General features: G+C 40.5%; 1 protein-coding gene across 7 annotated transcripts in view; it reads right to left on the bottom strand.

Annotated features, from left to right (window-relative positions):
• LHFPL6 (LHFPL tetraspan subfamily member 6) overlaps window positions 1-24972 on the bottom strand; it is a 294740-nt gene that overhangs the window by 245395 nt on the left and 24373 nt on the right. Inside the window, exons 1-2 of one of the 7 annotated variants that reach the window (XM_060194902.1) lie at window positions 16832-17399; window positions 14848-15427 (exon numbers count right to left, since the gene is read on the bottom strand). In XM_060194902.1, coding sequence (XP_060050885.1) covers window positions 14848-15235 — 388 coding nt within the window. In that variant the 5' untranslated portion in view covers window positions 15236-15427; window positions 16832-17399. Of the gene's footprint in view, window positions 1-14847; window positions 15428-16107; window positions 16234-16285; window positions 16538-16601; window positions 16752-16831; window positions 17400-24972 lie in introns of those variants that run through there. The other 6 variants (XM_060194897.1, XM_007521580.3, XM_060194898.1 and 3 more) reach the window with 6 other exon arrangements.

Genomic DNA, 24972 nt, shown 5'->3' with positions numbered 1-24972 from the left:
TGGTCAAAGCAGGGTCAGAATAGTGGCATAGGATGGGAGCTGAGGCCATGAGGATTTCCAGCAAGAGTAATAGTTTTTGAAAAGCTACTTCCCAAGAATAGTTAGAGAGAGAAAAATACCTTGGCTTCATCCGTCTTCCAAGAGTCTCCCAGTAGCTGAGTCTATCCACATGTCAGGAGTCAGGACTTCTGGGAAATGTAGTTTCATGTTATACACAGTCTTATAGGACAAGGGCAGAATAGAAAGTGATCAGAATACTGTGTGAGCTCTCAGGCAGAAGTTGAAAAACAAGACCAGAAGAGAAATCACAAGTAGAACCTGAGCTGGAATTGGTGTTTTGCACCAAAGTAAAAGACTCTGCGGTGGGGGTGGGGGGAGAATACAGGTCCTCCAGAGGACCTAGTGGGGGTTGTATTGTTATATGGAAAACTGAGAAATGTTATGCATGTACAAACTTTTGTATTTACTGTCAAATGTAAAACATTAATTCCCCAATAAAGAAATTAAAAAAAAAAATACTGTGTGAAGCTGGTGAGCATCTCACTTGAACTGTAGTTAAAACTCACACACTGGTTTTCTCCAAAAGACTACAAAATTCTTTGTAATTGGATTTGTTTCATTGAAGATGTCTTTAAAATTTATATGGGGTGGTTGGGCATGTTAAACACATGTGGCATAAAACGCAAGGACCTAGTAAGGATCCTGGTTAGAGCCCTGCTCCCTGCCTGCAAGGGAGTCACTTCACAGGCGGTGAAGCAGGTCTGCAGGTGTCTATCTTTCCCTCCCCACCTGTCTTCTCCTCCTCTCTCCATTTCTCTCTGTCCTAACAATGACAACATCAATAAAAACAAGAATAAAAAACAATAAGAGCAACAAAAAGGAAAATAAATAAACATAAAAATTTATTTAAAAAATAATAGTAAAATAAAATTTATATGGAAAAGAGTTCTGCCAATATTTTCCTCTAAGTATTTGATAGTTTCTGGTCTAACATCCAAGTCCTTGATCCACCTGGAATTTATTTACTTTTGTGTTCAGTGAAATATAGTGGTTCAGTTTAATTCTTCTGCAGTTTCAACCCATTTTTTTCTAGCACCATTTGTTAAAGAGACTCCCCTTTCCCCATTTAATAGTCTGGCCACCTTTATCAAAAAGTAGATGTGCACAGGTGTGAGGGCTTACTTCTGGGCTCTCAATTCTACTCCACTGGTCAGTGTATCTATTTATATTCTTGTACCAAGCATTTTTTATTATAATGACCCTGTAATACAGTTTGAGATCTGGGAGTGTGATGCCTTCAGTTCTGTTCTTTCTTCTCATGATTGTTTTAGCAATTCTAGGTCTTTTCTGGTCCCAGATAAACATTTTTAGCTTTTGTTCTATTTCAGTTGAATACAAAATATCATAAATGGGATTATTGATAAAAAAGAGAATTGTCTTTTAATATTTAATTTTAGTGAAAGACAGAGAGAGAGAGTCCCTGGCATATAGCAAAGTAATGATCAGGCTCTCTTTCGCTCCTTATCAATTAATGAATAAGGAAAATCTAGAATAAAGAGAATGTCTTCTGGAATAAATAATATCATTACCTTGAACAAAGAATTACTATAAATGTTTCTAACATTGGGATACACTAGAAAATTTGGCTTGAATGCAAAAAATGAAAGATAAAATTCTGCTGAGTAACTTTTTAGACAGCATGTTTGCTTTGGGAAGATAGCTTGGCATTTTCCTTAGTGGCCTTTGTTCTACATTTCACAGTATTAAAACTAACCTTTAATCTTTGAAAATTGGCAAAAAGTTGCTATATCATATTACTACATGTGGTTCTATGGTGCTATAAGCATAAACTGAAGACCAAAGGAATAATACAATTATTCACTTATACTAAGATGTTTATTAGTCATCATGGTCAGAAACTCTGAATTCCACATAAAATACTAGAATTTCTCTTTTTAATTGCAAATATTTTTGCATATATATATGTATTTTTCATGTATATATATTTAAATATATATATTTCTACCAGAGCACCGCTCAGCTCTGCTTATAATGGTGCTAGGGACTGAACCTGGAACTCTGGAGCCTCAGGCCATGAGAGTCTTTTTGCATAACCATTATGCTACCTACCCCCCACCCATAAATATTTAATTTTAGTACTAATCTTACAATGACTTACAGTATTATAACATTTTAAGTGAATAGGTTTACATCTATGTGTATTTAAAACCATACCCACACTTTTCATTAAAACTTAAATATTATTGTGATAGTATTCACAGCTCAAGTATCACCTAAGATTGTAAGTTCCTAATTCTGTTCTTGTGGTTGAGGAGGTAGCTCAGTGGCAGAGTACAGGACTTGCATTGCTGAGGTTCTGAGTTCATATCTCTCTCTTCTAGTAATCCATTTTAAGTTCAGTGTTCTCCTTTACAGAAATATAAAATGGAGGCCAGGTGGTGGAACATCATATTGAGCTCACTCACTACCATGCATAAGAATCTGGGTTCAAGTCCCTGGTCCTCATCTGCAGGGGGAAAGCTTCATGTGGTGAAGCAGGGCTGCAACTATCTCTCATCTATCTCTTTCTCTCACTCTCTTTCTCTCTCTCTCTCCTTCTTTCCCTTTCAATTTATGTCTCTCTAAAAAATAAACATTTTTAAAAATTAGTATATTAATACAGATATGTAGATAAATTACTGGCCTCGCTGAGGTGAAATGAGAACAAAATGTTGTATAGATCACTACCCACTTGAAGATGCCAAGCCCAGGTTAGTTAGAAAAACACTTAATATGGGACTGGGCGATGGCACATCCAGCTAAGTGCACATATTACCAAGCATAAGGACCTGGGTTCAAGTTCCTGCTCCCTACCTGCAGGGGGTCCGCTTCACAAGTGATGAAGCAAGACTGCAGGTATCTTACTCTCCTATCTCCCTTTCCTCTCTCAATTTCTCTCTGTCCTCTCTAGTAAAAAAAAAAAAAAAAGGGGGGGGGAAGAAAAAGGAAAACACTTAGCTTTATACCCTCCCATTCTCCCAAGGAGATTGAGAGTAGGCATCATCACATTAAAGGTCTAATTTTTCTGAAATGAAACTTATTACTTTACATAGCCAAGAGCTTCTCAAATAGATTTGGTCCCAAGGCTATTTTGCTTTTTCTGGCTAACATCTATTAGCGTACCTAAGAATCATGAGAGTATACTTGAGAGTGATACCTTAACAGGAAAAAAAAAAAAAAAGTGAATTCTAATGACATACAAAAATAAATGTTTTTGAACTTGAGGCCATTATTCTTTCTGATTAGCACCACTGTCTTCAATGAGACACTCTTGTCAAGCTCTCCGGCTGTTCAAGTGCAGACAGCATAACAATGAAGACTGTGTGGTGTGTTGCACAAATTGTATAGCATCTTGCGATGCTATAGAGAATGATATCAAGCTCTCAAGCATGTGTCTTGAGATTTCTCTTATAAAAATGCTATGGATTCACATTCCTCGGTTGGTTTTCTCTGAGAGGAACAACAGATCTTTGTAACAGAGCTAACCTGATCTGGCCTTGGCTTCAGAAGCAGCTGTCTATCCATAGCTGTATTAACTGGTGCTAACAAAGTGAATTCCATAAGTAAAAAGCAAATGGCTCTCTAAGGAAGACTACTCCACATCAAGTCAATGAAGACTGGGGCTATGTCAAAGACAACAATTAAAATCAATCTAGGGGGAAACATTGCAGAGCTGCTAAGAGGATAAGCCCAGGTGCAGTGGATATAGCTCTTTAATTCCACCATTTTTTAAAGAATTATTATTATTATTGCTTTTTTATTGCAACCAGGGCTATCACTGTGGCTCAGTGCCTGCATAATGAAGCCACAGCCATTTTTATTTTTCTTCCCCTTATACTTCTTCATCTTTTTTTTTTTAAAGTGAGTTAAGTCAGAAAGATAAAAGATGAGTATGGGATGATCCCACTCATAAACAAAAGTTGAGAAAGAAGAACAAAAAGGAAAACTCAAAGCAGGAGCTGACTAAATTTGTAGTAGGGCACCAAAGTAAAAACCCTGGGTTGAGGGTGAGGGTGGATATTCAGATTCATGGGGTGGGGGGGAGATGGGATCGAACACAGTCTTTTGGTGGTGGCAATGGTGTTTATGTACACTCCTATTAATCTGTAGTCATATAAATCACTATTTAAGTAATATGAGAGGGGGAAAACTGATTGAATGCCTCAAACTTTTTAAAGCACAGAGTCTTTTTAATACATAGGCTAAGTCTTTGATATGTTGACTCTCTTAAAAGCTTAGTCCAGGGAGAACAGAAGCAACCAGTGGTATAGCTATATACAAATAATTTCAAAGGACATAAAATATGGTGATGGTGTGCATATACAGATACAGCAAATCCTAACAAAGGGATTTTTCAAAGTTAACCCAATTGCCAAACAATGTGATTATAGCAATAACTAGCTATTGTCTTCTTAAACACTAAGACAGCAGGAACCTCCCACTTCCATTATAGAGCCTATATTTCCCCCAGTTCTAGAACCTCTGGGATGGGGCTCACTTTCCTGCAAGTCATACCAAATGATATTGCATTCGCCGATCCCAACCTAATCAACGCAATGAGTACCATCTCAGCATGCTTCACTTCAGACTGTGTCCAGAGACAGACGTCAGCCATAGAATACCAAACCTTCACCCTCATTACTTGGGTGAGACTTTTCTTTCATGGTATTCTCTAATTCCATTCCAGGAGGTTCACTTCTGAACAAAGTCCCAAAACCTAGATATAGATCAGGTCCCATAAGATAGAGCATATGTTCACATGGATCCATAAATTAGGGCAAAAATACTGTAGTGAGTCAGTATCAAGTTCATAATGAAATAGTGTCTACTTAGACTTAGATCCCCTCCTCACCTACTTCTATTACAGTTCTCTCACTCACTCCAAAACTAACCTTAGCAAAGCAAGACAGCAAAAGCTGAATAAGGGCAAGAGACTGGCATACTTTAACAATGACTCTTTAGTCACTATCAGGTCACCCCATCAGCTGGGGCCCTATTCGGGGAGTCTTGAGATTCCCAAACAGACATGATGGGCCTAGACCTCAAATAAATCCCTCTCTCCATTGTTACCAGTCATTTCTATCAGGAACAACACAATAGACCCCTTTGTGGGCCCCCATAGGATCTTGCCCTCAGCCTGGATCAACAATGGTAGAGAATGTTCCATCCTCTGAAGGGAGGATGGAAAACATACTCTATGCTACACCTGAGGAAGATGGGTCTATATTGGGGCAGCATGGAATGTTCCTACTCATGACCACAGAATGTGAGCTCAGATCTAGAGGGATGCAAAGATCACATAGGCTCCTAAGCTAATTATGGGCCCCAGATCACATCAAATCGATGGGGTTTACAGTCAACAATACTTATACACCTTTCCTATATTTGGGAGCTACTCTCTTCCCTGATCCAGCTTTCTGGTCCTTTTTCCAGCCATGACATCATCTCCCAGACAATAACTTGGATCCACCTGCATGTCAGATTTCAGGCTCAGGGGGAAAAAAAAAAAGAAAAAAAAAAACTAATATAGCCACAGGCCCTTTGGAATTTAACTAAAATATGCCTACTAGCTATCTACAAAATGGAGGACCCCCCCCCCAACTCTTTATCTACACTATTCCAGCCATTAAGTCCATGATTAGTCAACAATTTGTTTGGCTTTGTATGTTAACTCTCTTGTCAACCACCAGGTTCCAGATGCTAGAATCATGCCGACCAGACTTCCCTGGACAGACAACCCCACCAATGTGTCCTGGAGCTCCGCTTCCCCAGAGCCCTTTCCCACTAGGGAAAGAGAGAGACAGGCTGGGAGTATGGATCAACCTGTCAATGCCCATGTTCAGCGGGGAAGCAATTACAGAAGCCAGACCTCCAACCTTCTGCATCCCACAAGGACCTTGGGTCCATACTCAAGGGTTAAAGAATAGGAAAGCTAACAGGGGAGGAGATGGGATACAGAGTTGTGGTGGTGGGAATTGTGCAAAGCTGTACCCTTCTTATCCTATGGTTTAGTCAATGTTTCCTTTTTATAAATAAAAAATAAAAAAATAATAGGATAGAGAGAAATTGAGAAGGAACAGGGAGCTAGGGAAGGAGAAAGAGAAAAAGAAAGAGAAACGCCTGCAGCACTGCTTCACCACTTGTGAAGCTTCTCCCCCTGCAGATGGAACCAGAGAACTGAACCCCAAACCTTGTACGTATTAATGTGTGCACTCAACAAAGTGTACCACTGCCTGGCCCCTATCATTCTTCTTCTTTGCAAATATTGTATTAGTAGTTTCATATTGATTTACAAAGTTATATGATAACAAGGGCATAATTCCATACATTTCCCACCACCAGAGTTCTGTGTCCCCATTGCCTCCATTGAAAACTGCATTAGTTCTCCCAAGGTCACAGATAAGGGTTGACTATTACATCTTTTTTTATTATTATTTTTATTATTGGATAAAGACAGGGTGAAATTGAGAGTGGATGAGAAGATAGAGAAGGAGAAAGACAGAGAGACACCTGCAGCCCTGCCTCACCACTTGTGAAGCTTTCCCCCTGCAGGTGGTGACCAGGGGCTTGAACCTGGATCCTTACACACTGTAATGTGAGTGCTTAACCAGGTGTGTCACCGCCTGACCCCAACTATTATTTCTATAACTATATATCTATATTTATCTATATTTGCCAATTTTTTTCCTATGGCATTGTCTTCTCTTTCTCTTCCTTTCTGAGTCACACTTAATACTTCTGCGTGTCCTTTCCACCCCACCCACCCTTTCCCCGCCCGGTCTTCTCTCTCTGGGAGGACTGAGAATCAGAAATCAGAGCTCTCTGTTCATCTTCCCCTAACATTTACCCTTCTGGGAATATGGACCAAAATTCTTTTATATATATATACATATATATATATACATTTTTTTAATTTTTATTTATAAAAAGGAAACACTGACAAAAACAATAGGACAAAACTCTACAAAATTCCCATCACCACAACTCCCATACTCCCAGAAGGATAAAGAATAGGAAAGCTATCAGGGGAGGGGGATGGGATATGGACCAAAATTCTTTATGGGGTACAGAAGGTGGGAGGTCTATCTTTCCCTAGTGTATCATTATTACTCTTACTTCAGAGATACAATTTTAGTCAGCTAAAACAAGTAGTTCCAAATAAGAAAACTCTGAGTCCATGTGGCAGAAAAAAAAAAAAAGAGAGCTGGAATTTGACCAGGCCTTCACTGAACATAAACCAAGACATCACATGTTTCAGGATAAAGGATACAAAGTACACCCTGGTGATGATAAGAGGTTTTAACGTTTGCATTTAGAATGCTAGATTGTAATGGTTTTCATCTAAATACAGCGTGAAAAAGATTTGTTCTGCTTTTTGAGTGGCTGATCATCAGCACTGACACTTAAGGTCCACTCTATAATATAAAGGAAGGCACAGTTAGAACCTGATCTGTGCTTACAGTAATTCTCATAATGGCTACTCATATCACATCATCCCCCCTAAACAACCACAGATGGAAAGACACTGGTAATTTTATACTTAGTTTACTAGTTGCATGACTATTCCTCAATAGTAGACTCATATGAGGCTCTTGTTTATTTATTTATTTATTTATTTATTTTTGCCTCCAGGGTTATTGCTGGGACTCAGTGCCTGAACTATGAATCCACTGCTCCTGGAGGCTATTTTTTCCCCTTTTGTTGTCCTTATTGTTTACCATTATTGTTATTATTATAATTGTTATTGCTGTCGTTGTTGGATAAGACAGAGAAAAATGGAGAGAGGAGAGGAAGACAGAGAGGGGGAGAGAAAGATAGACACCTGCAGACCTGCTTCACAGCTTGTGGAGCGAGCCCCTGCAGGTGGGGAGCCGGGGGCTCTAATCTGGATCCTTGAGCTGGTCCTTGCGCTTAGCGCATGTGCACTTAACCTGCTATACTACTACCTGGCCCCCATATAAGGCTTCTTAAAGATTTCTTTATTTATGATAAAGACAAAAGTAGTGAATCACTCGAACATGCACAATGCCAGTGACCAAACTCAGGATCTTATGCTTGCAAATCTGGTGATTTAGCCACTTTACAACCTCCTGAACTTCAGATTAAGTTTTAATGTAAAAAAAAAAAAAAAAGAAAAGAAATCGGTGCCTATTACACAAAAATGTGCTATGTGGGCCACCTGTGTCTAGAACTTCTGGGGAGTTTGGTAAAAATTCTTTACCTGGGCACCACCCTGCTCTGCTAACACTCTGGGACAGGACCTTAAACTCCCCACACATTAAAGGACCAGTATAGGAATATACAAATATAGTTTTATTATTATTAAAACCTGATGTCAATTACTTGACAAGAGAGTCCTTGGAAGCTTCATAGGAAAGTTTAAAAACAATGAAAAACTTTCCAAATTAAAGTTTGGTGCATGTACAAACTATTGTGTTTACTATTGATTGTAAAACATTAATCCCCTAATAAAGAAAAATAAAATTAAATAAATAAAGGGAAAAAAGTTTGAAAAACCCTGCCAGCAACTAAATAGGAGAGGGGGGTAGGACAATCATTCGAAAGTGTCATTTAAAAATATTAGTAGACACAAATTCATAACATTTACTTTTATGACACATCAGTTAACTCACTGACATACCTACCTTTAACAAAACCAGGGTTCAGAGAGGACCTTGAAGGTAGTCTACACTGGACCTACTCTTCCACTTCATCCTGGCTGGCAAGCCCCATTTACACTGTTGTGAACCTGTTCCTCTTGATTATCAAGGGACATGGGACCTAAATTTGTGATGAAAAGTATGATCTGTGACCCCTTGAAATTTGTGATGAAAAGTATGGTCTGTGACCCCTTGAAAACAGTATTCTCCAGCAAGGATTCTTCATCTTTTTTCCCAGAGATGTTGAAGACCAGGAGGCCTTTCCCTGAGTCAAGCTGATGAGTAGCCTCCCTCCCCCCGCCCCCTGCAAGCCTGACAGCAGAAGCAGTTCAGGCTGACTTATTCCACCAAGCTTGCCTGGCCAAGTCACTGTGTTTTTCCAAGACAGAAGTGGCTTTACAGAGTTGGCCAAGGGTATTTTGGCCCCACTCTTGTGGTCTGCAAGATGGTCTTCCTGTCCTTTAATTAGTAATTCCTTAGTGAAAATCCACTTTGTTACAACTACATTAGATTACACTTTTTTTTCAGTTCTTCAGATATAAAAACTTTTTTATGACCAAAAAAATAAATAATATATATAATGAACATTATATAATGTGTATATTTAACACACCAGGTATGTAATACAGGATGACAATTTTCTGTGACAAGAATAAAAGAAAAAAGATGCATTCAGTCAGTACAAGATTTAAAAAGTGGGATGTCTGTATACTACTGTCAAAGACACATTTACCAGATCGTGATACAACTATAAGTTCTAAAAGAAAGCCATCTTGTTGAGCACATACATTACCATGCTCTAGGACCTGGGTTCAAGCCCTCAATGCCCACCTGCAGGGGGTAGCTTTATCAGTGGTGACGCAGGTCTGCAGGTATTTCCTTTTTCTCTCTCTCATTCTCCTCCTCCCCTCTCAGTTTCACTGTCTTAACAAATAAAAAAGAAATTTAAAAAAGAAACCCATCTACAATAAGTCCCATAATGTATGTGTGTGTATGTGTGTGTGTGTGTGTGTAGTGGTTAACTTAGAATAGTTTTTAAATTGTCCACTCCCAACCATCTGACAACTTGTCAGAAATTAAAAATTACTGCCAAAGAAATTCCTGGGTGAACCCAAATTTCTGTAAGTCCTATGCTGCACACTATAGTTTGAGAACCACTGGCTTAGAACTCAATACAACCCAACTAGGCATTACACTGTAGGTTAGAGGGAGTTGAATGAAGTAGGACAAGTTAGTGTGACAGCAAAAGTGTGACGTCAACAGCAGCTAAGAGAACTCTGTCCTTTCCCCTTGACTGGCAGAAGCGATATTCTTTCCGTTAAGACACCGTCCCTGATAAGCCATTATGCTCATCACTACGCCAACACATCATGTATCTTATTTCTCAGCTGTCACTTGACAAAGAGCCTGGATATGAAGAAAAGAGTAATGTAACACGTTACACATGAGGTCAGGCTGAAGGCAGAGCAAGGGAAGGAACATCCAGAACTCTCATCCTAGAACCACTAAACACAAGCAGAGGTGGGACTGCACAGGGAGTAGGTGCTAAAATGGCAATGGTGCTTTTAGCCCGCAGAGGGAGGGATACTCCCAGAAACACTTTGTCATCATTACTGTCTTGATTAGTGTTTGACTGGCAATTAGTTGAGGAGGTGGTTTCCCTGGGGTCTGAGAACAATCAGAGTCTAAACGAGAAAGGTAGTTGTTTGCCACTGATGGCATGATCCACTTATTTTCTGTATTGATGTGACTCACACTCCAACCGAATGTGAATGAAAATAAATTTGGGACTATCTCAGGGGGCCCTCATGATGGCACCAGCAGCATCATAAGGTAAAATCTACCAGTTCAGACCCTGAGACAGGTAAGGACTAACAAAATATTCCTGTTTTGTGTTATTCTATGGGTTGCCTAGAGACATTTTAAGCTCTAGCCAACCATAGGTTTTTACAGAGCAAGTAGATTAGAGAGTCTGCTAACACATACATCTATCACAAAGCTTGTTATTAACTTTAAAATTACTCCTATAGTACTTAGTAGCTACAGCAATATTTTGAAAGCATAGTAACTATTCTCAACAAACAAAAAATAACAATAAGGCCTAGATTTTCTCCTTGTAGCATTATTATACTGTATACAAGCAAACAATCTTACAACATATTTCTCAAAGGCTCTGTATATGCTTTTTATTTATTTATTTATTTATTCATTCCTTTTTTTTTGCCCTTGTTGTTTTATATATTGTTGTAGTTATTATTGTTGTTATTTATGTCATTGTTGTTGGATAGGACAGAAAGAAACGGAGAAAGGCAGGGAAGACAGAGAAGGGGAGAGGAAGATAGACACCTGCAGACCTGCTTCACCACTTGTGAAGCGACTTCCCTGCAGGTGGGGAGCCAGAAGCTTGAACCAAGATCCTTGAGCCGGTCCTTGTGCTTTGCACCACCTGCACTTAGCCCACTGTGCTACCACCAGACTGCCTATTTTATTTTTATATTATCTTACTGGGGACAAGTGCTTTAGAGTACACTTAGCACATGAGTACAATTTCTCATCACCCCATGATAGATATGTGCAAAATACTCTCAACCCCAGCCCCACCAAACTGGGTCCTTTTCCACCTTAATGAGCCAGGATTCTATCATTCTCTCTACCCCCTTTCTTCTCCCCACCTTCTTCAGAGTCCTTTGCTTTGGTGCAATACCCTAAACCCAGTCCAAACTTACTTTGTATTTTACTTTTCTGTCCTTGTATCCTTTTTAAAAATACACATTTTTGTTTAGCTGAGAGATAGAAAGAAAGAGAGATAAAAAGAGAAAGGCACAGAGAAAAAGACAAGAGCACAGCTCAGCTCTGGTTTATGGTGTTTATGGTGGGACCTCAGCACCTAAGGCCTTTTGCATAGCCATTATGCTGTCTCCCCAGTTCTCTGTCCTTGTTTTTAAGTTCCACCTATGAGTGAGAAAATTCAGTGGAAGGTCAGACTCAACCCACACTGGTTTTAAAGACAATTATGACAAAAATATGAATAAGAAATAGCATCAAATTTGGTGACAATTAACTTTTATGTGTAAATTTCCAAAGGCAAATCAGAAGTCACCAATTCCATGAAGTATCCTTCCTACAGGGAACATAGGCCTATGTTTCACATTCCTGTTTTGTGTTATTCTATTGGTTGGTTGGTGACATTTTAACCTCTAACCAACCATAGCAAGACAATTCAAAATTAAGGTTGACACCTTGTCCTTTAACTAGTTCCAAAGTACTGCAGGGGTTTTACTGCCTGATGTTACACCATATGTGCAAACTCTAGACACAGCAGGCAGGGTTAAGCAGGATGCCTCTGTACTTTGCCATTCTCCTGCTTCCTGTTGTTTTTGGAGCAATCCTAACTTTAGCTAAACATAACCCTTCTGGGTGAATCATTTTAGTAAGGGAATTTGCCTTACAGCAGATTGTGTGTTGATGTATTTCTTAGAGCGCTACTGTCCACGGAATTCATAGAACTCATTGCTTTGGTATTTTGCAATATTTATGAAACCCACCCATTTTCCAAAGATTTCATTAAATCAAATTACTCACCACTTAAGCTTGTATGAACAAAACCTCAACTAGGAGATAAATAACTAGAGGAATTGTTTTTCAAACTCTGTCAGTTGGTTTAACATTAAATGATAATGACTTAGTAAATTTTGCAAGGCCTTTTCCATAATTGAAGCCCCCACCCCCCTTCTCTCTCTTTTTAATTCTAAATCTACTATTATCTTGGGTGATGGTTTGTAATTTCTCTCACATCTTCTTAGAAATTTCAACTCAGAAAACCATTCTTAGGTTTTATACTCAGTATTATTTTTCAAGATCTGAGCAATGGAAACATACTAACTGCTAGTAATAAATTATACTCTTAACATATTGTCAGTGACTCTTACCAAGTGAGAGTTCATGAGAAGAAAAAAAAAAAAAGCCCTTTAAATATATATATATGTTTAATATATATACATGTTTAATATATGTATTTCTCCAATGAAATGACGTTTCCTCTTGAGTTTTCTGTAAAGTAGAACATTTAGTTCTATATAATTAAAAAGAAGACAAAGGAGGAGAAGAAGAAGTAGAAGAAGAAGGTCTATAAATAGCTAAGAGAGAAAAGCATAAGTCTCATAAGTCTCAGATTTACTTCCTGTTTCCTTCCTTCATTATATACTTGAAGATAATCAATAAAAACTGATCTCTCTTTGTAAGCATTTTCCTGTACTGCCAGAAATAACAGCAGTCTCTTCCCTAAAATAAAAAAGGGGGGGGGGGTAATATTTACCATAAAGGAAGAAAAAGAAACTGACTAAACATTTTTTTTCCTGAGCTAAATGAAACACAAACAGCAAATCAAGTTTACTCTTCAAGGGGGGAACATTCAAATACTCCAGGCATTTGTTCTATTCTCAAAAGCTGTGGCATCAACAAGTTCAAACTCTGAAATTTATATTTCAATTTTCACTGATAACGTTTTCCAGTTTCCTAGTCATCAGACTACAAGATCTTAATATACATGCATATCACAAGTAAGACACTGAAGCAGTAAAGAGTGGACAGTTAAAGCCCCCAGTTTACCTCCTAAAACAGAGTAAGATGTAAAACCCCGGGAAGAAAGACAGATGAGATCAGTAAGGAAATAAATAACTGCAAATGGCTTACTCATGAGCTAGCATTTGCTCAATCTATCTATCTATCTATCTATCTCTATCTCTATCTCTCTATCCCTCTCCCTCTCTCTAAATACAAAACTTTTTGCCACTTATATTTTTTTAACACAAAAATATCTCTCTTATATGAAGAGCTCTCAGAACTGTTCATGTTAAACCTTGTTCCCTTTTCTAGATATTTTACAAAAGAATGTAAGAAAATGTCAAATGGAAAAAGCAACAGACTTTTACATTGTAATGAAATTATAAATCCATGCGATATGTTTTTCTAACTTTCTATTTCCCTTAGCTCTGTAGTGTCTGTGGAGGCTGCCATATTTCACCAGGGCAGATTATAAATCAGACAAGTTCAGTCTATCAGGTGGAGGAGTAGAGGTGAAAAGCACAGTGGAAAAATATATAAAGTATAATTAAAACCATATGACCAGAGATATTGAAGCAATACTTGCTGGAGGAAACCCAAATAAAAATCAAACTTCTACTGGTGTAAGTGAAACTATCCAGTCCATTTGGGACAAGCAATATCATTTGCTAAACATTCTCTTTTTTTTCCTTCATAGCAAGAGTACACAAGGAAGTTAAGTCCTAATAAGACAAATAAGCCTATGGCTCTTTGTAGCATACTGAACTTCATAGTTGCTGATGTAAAATGGATTGCTCATTTAAAACAGCAATCACTTATTTTGAAATACAGTTAAAGACTGAACAAAGTCAATTTTATATCCACCATCAAGGGTTACAGGCTCTTGATTACAATGCAGAATCAAAAGCCTTTTCTACTTTTTCTTTTTTTTCGTAAGTTGTTGTAATTATTATTGTTGTTGTTATTGATGTCGTCATTGTTGGATAGGACAGAGAGAAATGGAGAGAGGAGGGGAAGACAGAGGGGGAGAGAAAGACAGACACCTGCAGACCTGCTTCACCGCCTGTGAAGCGTCCCCCTGCAGGTGGGGAGCCCAGGCTTGAACCAGGATCCTTACGCCAGTCCTTGCTCTTTGCGCCACTTGCGCTTAACCCGCTGCACTACCGCCTGACTCCCCTTTTCTACTTTTTCAATGAAGTCTTCATCTCCAAAGCTCTCAAGTTTCCAATAATATACAGATAATCTAACCAGCTCACTGTATCAAAGAGCTATAAAACCCAAACTGTCACACCTATGGCATTATAAACAACCTAGATGGTGCAAGTTCACATAGCTGGCACTTAACAAGCTAATAAAGTAGACATATTTTTGCCCAAGGATGTACAGCAATATTAAGAGTTCTTGAAATCATAAAGCAATTTCAATAAAAATCCCAAAGTCATTCCAAGTCTACTTCCTCCAAGCATGCCAAGTGTCAGTTACAATAATCTCAAAAGACAACTGGAACATAATTTTCAATGATGCTCTGGGATTTGGAGAATGACTCAAGTTTAGCATCACTTACCCCCCAGGAACTGAATTCCTCCAGCCACTCTTCCCACTGTCCTGGAGATGAGCTCGGACACACAGCATCCCATTAGGGCAGTGAGTGCCACCAGGAGCAGGAGGCCACAGCCCAAGCCTGTGATGATGGTACAGATCCTCCACTCTGTGCTGGGAATGCCCTGGAAAGAAGCGTAGCGCCCACATTCTTCCACCATCACCATCATCTGCCGGGTCTCATCGTGCACAGGATATGAGCACCTCCGGAAAGTGCCAAAAGACACAGACTTGCCCAGCTGTGACCCCCAGAGCCAGTAGGGCATAAAGAAGCCCACACAAGATGTGGCAGCACAGAGAAATGAAAGCAAAGCCCAAATCACCCCAGCACAAGTCAGACTGGATGCCATCATTCACCAGATCAGGAATAGGAACCTGAAGTAATTGTCCTGGGGTTTGTTCTGCAAGAGTGAAAGAAGGGCTGAAAGCACAGAGCTCAGGCAGCAAATCCACAGCTGTGCAAGGGGGAAGTGTCTCTTAGCAGAAGGGATCTTCAGTCTCACTGAGTGTCAACTTCTCATCCTCTGTAGTAAAGATGATGGTCCCTGGTAAAACAACAGGAAATATTGTAAGTTAAGTGCTTTCAGAGAAATGATAAGGAACACCAGTTGGTCTATAATATTCCCTCAATACATCAAACGTTGGAAGAACAAACTCTCTCTGTGAACGTTCTCTAAAATTCAAGTCTTGTCAAGCCAGCTCAAAGCTTTTCCCTGTTCTATTTCCCATACATGTTCACAAATGAACTCTTGACAGCTATAAAGAAATGTGGGACTTCTACTTGCCTGACCTGGAAATTCATTTCACACACTCATATCAAAAAATAATGCAGCATTTTTGCAGTCATTCAACATAATCCTTAATATTATAATACAATGAAGCATGTCATAGTTTATTTATTCGGCTTTCAAATTCATGCTCAGAGTTTGTAGCAACTTTTCTGGGTCCCTGTGGGTGCATTAACTCTGTATGAATCCAAACAAAATAATTGGGCTAATTGTCACAATTACAGAGCATCATAAACCCAGCAAACATTATAGACTGTTCAAGCAGGTAAATTAGATGGAACAAGCTAGACACTCCCAGGATTCATCCAGTGAAGACTCTCTTTATTCTTAACTACCTTCTTCTAGTATAAATGAAAATCTCTGTATCACGACTTACCTTCCTATCTACAACTTGATTCACTGCTTACAAATAAAAACATTACAGCCATCGCCCTTACCGAAATAATGGTCTTAATTTCTCAGCATCTAACTTGAAAAGCAGTGTTCACTTTCCAGTGCTCTACATGGAATCCCAGTCATTCAAGTGTCCCCACCTCCTCTTTCCTTTCAAAAAGAGATCTTGAACTATTTCCCACATTTTCCATAAAGAAATGTGTCCAGAAGCCCAGAGCTCACGCCTCCTATAGTCTCAGCTCCAGTGCTGGGCATTCACAGTAAATCTCCCCTCCCTTCGCCTCGCGGGGTCCCCAGCCCTCACAGCCAACCATTTCCACTCCACCCATCGCTCCATTTCCATCCCAGTGAGCAGCTCCGGGAGAGCTTCCGCTACTTTCGCCTTTTTCTAATCTTGTCCACAGCGGTCAGTGTCAGCCGCTGAAGTTGGTCTGTCTGGACCCAAAGGCCTGGGACGATGGGTTATGGGAGGACAGAAGGTCCCCACCAAGCCCCTCTTCCTCCACCCCTATCCCCCCGCCCCTGTGGACTCACTCACCCCCGAGCCTGAAAACACAGGGATTCCACAGCCACCACCACCCCCATCCTGAAAGCGGGGCAGGTTCCCGGCTGCAGACAGGGAGGGGAGCGGGGTGGTTAGAGCGCCCCCCGGAGGCAGACACCCGCAGGGGCGCGCAGCTCTGCCCGGGACGTCCGCCTCCCGGGAAGCCCAACTCGGGCGCTCCCGGCAGGGCTAGAAGGCGCGGGGCAGCAGGGCGCTCCACTTACACGGCTGGCGGGCGGCGGCCACCTCCTTTCCTGACCCCGGGCGCGCACGCAACTTGCTGTCTTGCCCGGGCGAAGCATCCAAGGCCAAAAAAAAAAAAAAAAAAAAAAAAAAAAAGATTGTCCTCTTCTCTTTGCTTCTCTTGGTTTCGCTCCTGCTGCTCGTCACACTGCTAACAGCCGCAGAGATCCGGCCGGACTTGGCAGAGGCGGCGGCGTGTCCAACAAGACGCCGAGCGCAGCCCCCAGCGGCGCCCCCAGCCCGCGAGTCCCCGGCGGCGCGGTCGGGCCCGGGCGGAGCTCTGTGGAGGCTCGCGGGGCGCCCCGGCCAGCTCGCTCGCGCGCACTCGGAGGCGCAGATCTCCCTCGGGCAGGCACCGCACAGCGCCTCCCCCTCGGCGGCACTGCCCTCCTCGCTCCCGTCGCCTCCCCTCCCCTCGCGCCTGGCGGGCCCGGGAGCGCACAGACCGCGGGCGCAGCTCAGCCGGCGGGGACCTCGGGAGCACTGGGCCTGGAAGGAGCGCTCCCGGCTGCACGCACGGGTCCGAACCCTTCCCCAGGGGGCAGCTTGCACGGTTAGCCCAGAGGGCGTCTCCTCGCAACTCCCTCGCGGGAGACTGCGGGGGGTGGCAGCAACTGAGAAGTCAGGGAGAAAGTTCCTGGTCTCCTGGGGGTTAGTTCCCAGCTCACCTTTTCTGGGGCTGGAATTTGGGACTAAAACTCCAGCTTCCTGGTACCTACAAGAGACAGAGATGGAGAGATAGGAAGGAGCATCTATGACTCTTTTGAACTCTGAGGGTGTGTGTGTGTGTGTGTGTGTGTGTGTGTGTGTGTGTGTGTGTGTGTGTTTTAAGGGATGAAAAGAGCCGGTGGAAATAAAGAAATAAGGCCTAAGGCTATTCTGCCAACCACTTTTCTGGACAAAACTTCCTGGGAGAAGGCCAGGAGCCTTACAAAGAGCCTCTCCCAAGAAGTAACCCCCCTGGGAACCTTTTTCTGGATCTCTCCCTCCTCTCTACTTCTCCCCCTCACTTTTCTGCCTCCTCTTTTTCTTCCCACTGTTTATGTCCAATCAGTTTTGCAATCTATACAACCATTGATTTTCTTTTCTGAAAGATAACTGATTACACACACACACATACACACACACACACCCACACACACACACGAGGTTGGATGGTTAGTTGGTTGATCCTGGATTGTCAGTAGCACTTAGTTCTTTCCAAATTCAGAGCTAGACTACTGGAGGAGTGTCTGCTGAAGATAGTATTTTAAGAATCACACCATCTGTGAGTTGCAGTTAGTGAAGTAGCTGTTCCCTAGATGTAATTTCTGGAGTGCCTTGTCAAAGAAGTTGAAAGTAGCTTATTTCATAGTAAATTTGCAAATCGTGCCACTTTATTTAGCCACAACGCTGTACAGACCCTCCCCCCAACACACAAGCTCAAGAGAACACACACACACATATACACAAACTCACACACACACCTACTGCTGGAGATGTATGCTCTTTCACTATTACTTTGAAAGAATGAGTAAGTGGTTCCAACCCTTTTGAGGTCATGGAGCACCTTAAGAATATGACAAAACTGATGAGCTTCCCAGAAGGAAAAAGGTGCATATACATAGTGGATTATATCACAGTGGTTCTCCAGGGACCGTATGTACCACACACCCAACCCAGGGAATATTTGACAAGGTCTGGAACTATTTTACTTCTCACTATCCCACAGGGAGGTACTATTAGCATCTACTGGGGAGATCACATGATTGCTGCCAAATATCCTGCAATGTGCCAGTGTATAAGACAGACCCGGGATTACTGAACTCCAAATAAACAAGTTTGAGAAAACACGTTTTAATGAAATGGCACTCTTCTGTTCCCTTGCAGTCCATGACCAGAATCTCTGAGTTATCATGATTCGTCTTGTACAACTCACCAGTTATTAAATTTAGTAGCACCACAGTAATGATTAGCTTGACTCCTACTTATTTTCCACACCCTTAATTATTGTACAGAGACATCAAATCTATATAACATTAAGGAAGAAGATATGACAATATAGAGACAAAATAATAACAGTGAGATTCATGCTCGACCTTCATACAACCCACTAGAGAAATTGGTGTAGAGTGCTTTCTCAAGCTTGGAGTAGTTTGTTGTTATTGTTATTTGCCACCAAGGTTATTGTCAGGGTTCAATGCTTGCATATCAGATCCACCACTCCAGGAAGCCTTTTTTTTTTTTCTTCCCCTTTTTGTTTTTTTCTTATACAGACAGAGCTTGAACCTTGAGTCCTTGTGCATGTAACATTTATACTCTGCTGGATGTGCCATTGCCCTGCTTGTGTAGAAGCTGTAAACACTGCAATAGATGACTACATTAAGGTCTTGTGGTGGTCATGTCAGTCAGTCACTATGCCAAGTTTTCTTGATTATTTTACCTAGCCCACAAAAAAAGGAAGAAAATATGAAGGTGCAATTATTACTACACAAAGAGGTCAAGTAACTTGCTTGAAACATGTCAGTCAAAAAAATAGACTTATAAAAATCTCTCTGTTTTTATTAAATAGTAAATACTATTGGCAATTCTGGTAAATGAATAGAATATCATGGCAGGTACTGAATTTTTTTTTAAGTCCTGAGATATCAACCACATGTGAGGTCATAGCATATTATGTATTAGGACTCAAATTTAATACTTAATTGAGTGGGTGGATTTGCAAAGACACTGACCTTTCTAAATCTAAATCACCTCTTACGTAAAAAAAAAAAAGGTTAGAAAAGATGGTCTTTCCAACAACAGATGAGTGGCTGAGAAAGCTGTAGTATATATACACAATGGAATACTATGCAGCTATCAAGAACAATGAACCCACCTTCTCTGACCCATCTTGGTCAGAGCTAGAAGGAATTATGTTAAGTGAGCTAAGTCAGAAAGATAAAGATGAGTATGGGATGATCCCACTCATCAACAGAAGTTGACTAAGAAGATCTGAAAGGGAAACTAAAAGCCTGCTGACCAAATTGTAAGTAGGGCACCAAAGTAAAAACCCAGTGGTGAGGGGTAGACATGCAGCTTCCTGGGCCAGTGGGGGGTGGGAGTGGGTGGGAGGGATGGGTCACAGTCTTTTGGTGGTGGGAATGGTGTTTATGTACACTCCTAGTAAAATGTAGTCATATAAATCACTAGTTAATTAATACGAGGGGGAAAATTAATTGTATGTCTCGAAGTTTTTCAAAACACAAACTGAATTTTTTAATATATAGGCTGTGTAATTGATATGCAGACTCTCTCAAAAGCCTAGACCAAGTAGATCAGAAGCAACCAATAGCACAGCTATATACAAGATAGTGGGAACTGTACAGCAAACCCTAACAAAAGGACTTTTCAAAGTTAACCCAATTACCAAATAATGTGATGATAACTTTAACTATCCATTGTCTTTTTGAACCCTAAGACAGCAGGAACCTCACATCTCCACTATAGAGCCCCTACTTCCCCCAGTCCTAGAACCATTGTATAGGGCCCACTTTCCTGTATGCTTCTCCCAATCCATATCAAATAATATTGCATGTGCCGATCACAACCTAACCAACACAACGATTGCCACCTCAACATGCTTCACTTCAGACTGTGTCCAGAGACTTCACGTGTGGAATGACAACCCTTCAGCTTCATTACTCGGGTGAGACCTTTCCTTTCATAGTATACTCTAATTCCATCTCAGGTGGTTCACTTTCTAACAAAGTCCCAAAACCTAGATATACACCAGTTTCTGTGAGAGAGAGCATATGTTCACACGTATCCATAAACTACTGCAAAATATATACCTGAAAGCAGAAGTACACTAGAGTTTGCAGTGAGTACCCCCCTAACACTCCCTCTCCACTATTCCAAGCTTTGGGTCCATGATTGCTCAACAAATTGTTTGGCTTTGTATGTTAAGTCTCTTTTCAGTCACCAGGTTCCAGATGTCATCAGGATGCCGACCAGGCTTCCCTGGACTGAAGACCCCACCAATGTGTCCTGGAGCTCTGCTTCCCCAGAGACACACCCTACTAGGGAAAGAGAGAGGCAGACTGGGAGTATGGACCAACCAGTCAACGCCCATGTTCAGTGGGGAAGCAATTACAGAAGCCAGACCTTCTACCTTCTGCAACCCACAATGACCCTAGGTCCATGCTCCCAGAGGGATAGAGAATGGGAAAGCTATCAGGGGAGGGGGTGGGATATGGAGATTGGGTGGTGGGAATTGTGTGGAATTGTACCCCTCCTACCCTATGGTTTTGTTAATTTATCCTTTATTAAATAAAAAAGAAAAGAAAAGATGGTCTTTGCAATATTTGTTACATAAATAATTCTAGCCTCGTGATTATGCAGATAGTCATTTTTGAGACAGGTTTGTGGCTTATCTAGTTTCAGTCAAGCACATAATTTTCCAGAAGAGGAAGCAGAGGGTCAGCATCTTTCCTGTGTCTTATTCAAAGGTAAACCCAGAACCCAAGTGTCCAGATTTCTGTTTTTATTCCACCATGTAATTGTATTCCTAAGATCTTCTCAATTACTCCTTAGGTTCTAGCATATCTAACTTTATAGACCAAATTATTATATCTCTAAAACTTTTGCATTAAATTTGTACTTTCAACAGATCTTTAAATTACTTCTCAGGCAGAAGTTGTCACATAGCTGATGCCATTTAATACTTCATTTTCCAGAACTGAATTTTTTGTGCATCTGGATAGTTATCCACTGCACTGTTCAGCTATTGTATTATTCTTAGACATCTCTTGAGTGAAACCAATAACCCTCAGCTATGTAAGTCTCTGTTGTTAGTAATAAATACATAGCTGTTGGACTATTCAACCTACTCCAGGAGCCAGCTCCATAGTGATGCAGACTAGACACAGAGCAGGTAGACAGTAAGCAGAGCAAAGCAAGGACAGAAGAGTGCCAGGGAGAATTAATTCTCCAGTTAAGTGTGGCAGTGGAAGGCCTTCACTGTTGATTATGCATATTAGTAGAGAAGATGGGCACTCATTAAAATGTGGCAGTAGAAATAGGAGCGGTTATGAAAACAGTTCATGAGTTGATCCCTTTCAAGTGTTACTTTGAGAAACTAAAGACAGCATTTCTCAACTTTATCAAATGGCCTAACACAGAGCTTCCCCTCAAATAGACACCAACAAGAGGGATGCAGGAAGGTGCAGGATACAGAAAAATAAGCATAGATAACAGAAGAGACTCTCAGAATGGGGCCAGAGAAGAGATGTTGTCTTGAACTGATGCTGCTGTGAAATCACCAGTTCCTTACAGGTTATGTCATTTATCAGATAACCCAAGAAATGCTATCAGATAACCCAAGAAATGCCTAGCTGAAATAATCTAGCTTTCTTGAGCTATCTGGCATGCTAAGAAATAACCTAGCTGAAAAAACTGTTATCATGATTTTCAATATAGGAGCAATGCACAGGGTTTAAGGTTAAGAGTAGAGGAGCACTGCATGTTAGCTGAGGCTCAGGCAAAAATTAGTAAAGTCATGGGACCCTTGAAATATACCTAAAATAGACTTCCTAGCAACTTCCAACATGAAGACCCCAAATCTCAGCTACTCTGTTCTGACCTTTAGGTTCTTGATTATTTTTTTTTAAATGCAGCTTTTTAAAAAAATATTTATTTATTCCCTTTTGTTGCCCTTATTGTTTTTTTGTTGTTGTTATTGATGTCATCATTGTTGGATAGGACAGAGAAAAATGGAGAGAGGAGGGGAAGACAGAGAGGGGGACAGAAAGAGAGACACCTGTAGACCTGCTTCACCGCTTGTTAAGCGACTCCCCTGCAGGTGGGGAGCCAGGGGCTCAAACCGGGATCCTTAAGCAGGTCCTTGTGCTTTGCACCACATGCGCTTAACCTGCTGCACGACCGCCCAACGTTCCTGATTGTTAAACAATTTGTCCTGCTTTATATCTTACTGCTTTTCAGCCACCAAGTTGCAGACGCTATCAGGACACCAACCTGACCTCCTGGGCAGATGACCTCCCCAATGTGTCCTGGAATGTCACTTACCCAGAGCCCTACCCCACTACGGAAACATAGAAACTGGCTAGGGGTATGGATCGACCTGTCAACACCCGTGTCCAACAGAGAAGCAATTACAGAAACCAGACCTCCCACCTTCTGCACCCCATAAAGATCTTTGGTCCATACTCCCAGAGGGATAAAGAATAGGGAACCTTTCAATGGAGGGGAGGGGATATGAAACTCTGCTTGTAGGAATTGTGTGGAATTGTATCCCTCTTATCCCATAATCTTGTTAATTATTATTAAATCACTAATAAAAATAAAAAGAATAGAGGAACTAAAGGTGACTAAGCAAAATAAATGAACAGGTAGTTTCACTCAAATGTGGAATCTAGAAAACGGAAACACATGAACTTGCAAAAAAAAATCACAGAAAAACAAACAAACTGTTGCTAAGATTTTGTGAGAAGTCTGGTGCTATTATTGGGAGGATGAAGGCACAGAACTTTGTGCTGGCTGTGATATAGAACTATACCCTGTAATCTTACAATCTTGTAACCACTATTAAAAGATAATAAAATAAAACTTATGATTAAGATGCAGCTAACCTACCCAATATCAAATGTTAATCTGTTTTAGTCTGTCCTAAATACTCACAGTAGCCTACAGTCGGGTAAAATCATACAACACAAAGCCAAGCCTGTTTTATAATAAAGTGAGGAATATGTCATGTAATTTACTCAGTTACAAAAAAAAGAAGGGAGTCCGGTGGAGTGCAGCGGGTTAAGCGCATGTGGTGTGAAGCACAAGGACCAGCATAAGGATCTCGGTTCGAGCCCCCGGCTCCCCACCTGCAGGGGAAGTCGCTTCACAAGTGGTGAAGCAGGTCTGCAGGTGTCTGTCTTTCGTCCCCCTCTCTGTCTTCCCCTCCTCTCTCCATTTTTCTTTGCCCTATCCAACAACAATGACAATAATAATAACTACAACAATAAAACAACAAAGGCAACAAGAGGGAAAATAAATAAATAAATATTTAAAAAGAAAGAGAAAGAAAGAAAGAAAGAAAGAAAGAAAGAAAGAAAGAAAGAAAGAAAGAAAGAAAGAAAGAAATTTAGAATTTAAGATTAGGGGCCAGGCGATAGCAGACCTGGTTAAGTGCCCATAGTACTAACAGCAAAGACCTGTGCAAGGAACTGGGTTTGAGCCCCTGCTCCCCATCTGCAGCAGGTCTAATGGTGTTCATCTGTCTTTCTCACCCTCTATATTCCACTCCTTTCCCAATTATTCTCTGTCCTATTGAATAAAATGAAAAAAGGGGGGGTTATGTCTCTATGTCCTTTTGAGAGCTATTTCCCCTTCCCTTATTTCTAAACAACCCTTTCCTTTCATGTATTTCTACTTATGACAAATTGAGATGCATAGTCCTGTGGTTTTTTCTCCATTCTGTCAATCTTAATATATATATTAAGATAGACATATATATGGAAAAAATATCTCATGGGATATGCAGCCCATCAGGTTTCCCAGCCTCTATTTCAAGTAGTCTCTGAGTGAGATTGTGTCTTGTTACTAACATTCTTAATCTCTCCTCTTCATACACAGGCTTACCATAGCTATGCCAACATTCTTTTAAAATAGAGTTGCCTATTTCTATGCACTTTCTTTCATGCGTTTGATAGACTTAAGACCCTATATCCTGTAGAAATTGTGTATGTCTAGCTAATATACAATTTCTGAACACAATGATATGAAAAGCCGTTGTTTCCCAGGCACTGTGATGGAAATAAGGGGTATATAGCCTATGGTCCACTCTCAAGGGTACTTTCTGCATTATTCATTGAAAGTTTGCAAATTACTTTGGAAATTTGAAATGCCACATAATTTTTATGTATTATTCTTTTATGAATTAAAGCAGCATACAAATTTTAAACCGATAACTTATTCATAAGGAGAAAAAATATGAAGTGCTAAATCACATTTAACATAGAAAATACTTCACATTAAACTATCAAAATGGAAAATGCCTGTAATATATTATATATCTGTTAGCTACATGGCCTATGATGCATTTTAAAGCAGTACATAATTATGTTTAATGTTGAATCTTTGTCATGTTTTTATA

Source organism: Erinaceus europaeus, chromosome 7, assembly GCF_950295315.1.
Source record: "Erinaceus europaeus chromosome 7, mEriEur2.1, whole genome shotgun sequence".
NCBI classification, from domain to species: domain Eukaryota; kingdom Metazoa; phylum Chordata; class Mammalia; order Eulipotyphla; family Erinaceidae; genus Erinaceus; species Erinaceus europaeus.
The sequence above is the reverse complement of the archived record's forward strand: the minus strand, read 5'-3'. Positions and strand labels throughout refer to the sequence as shown.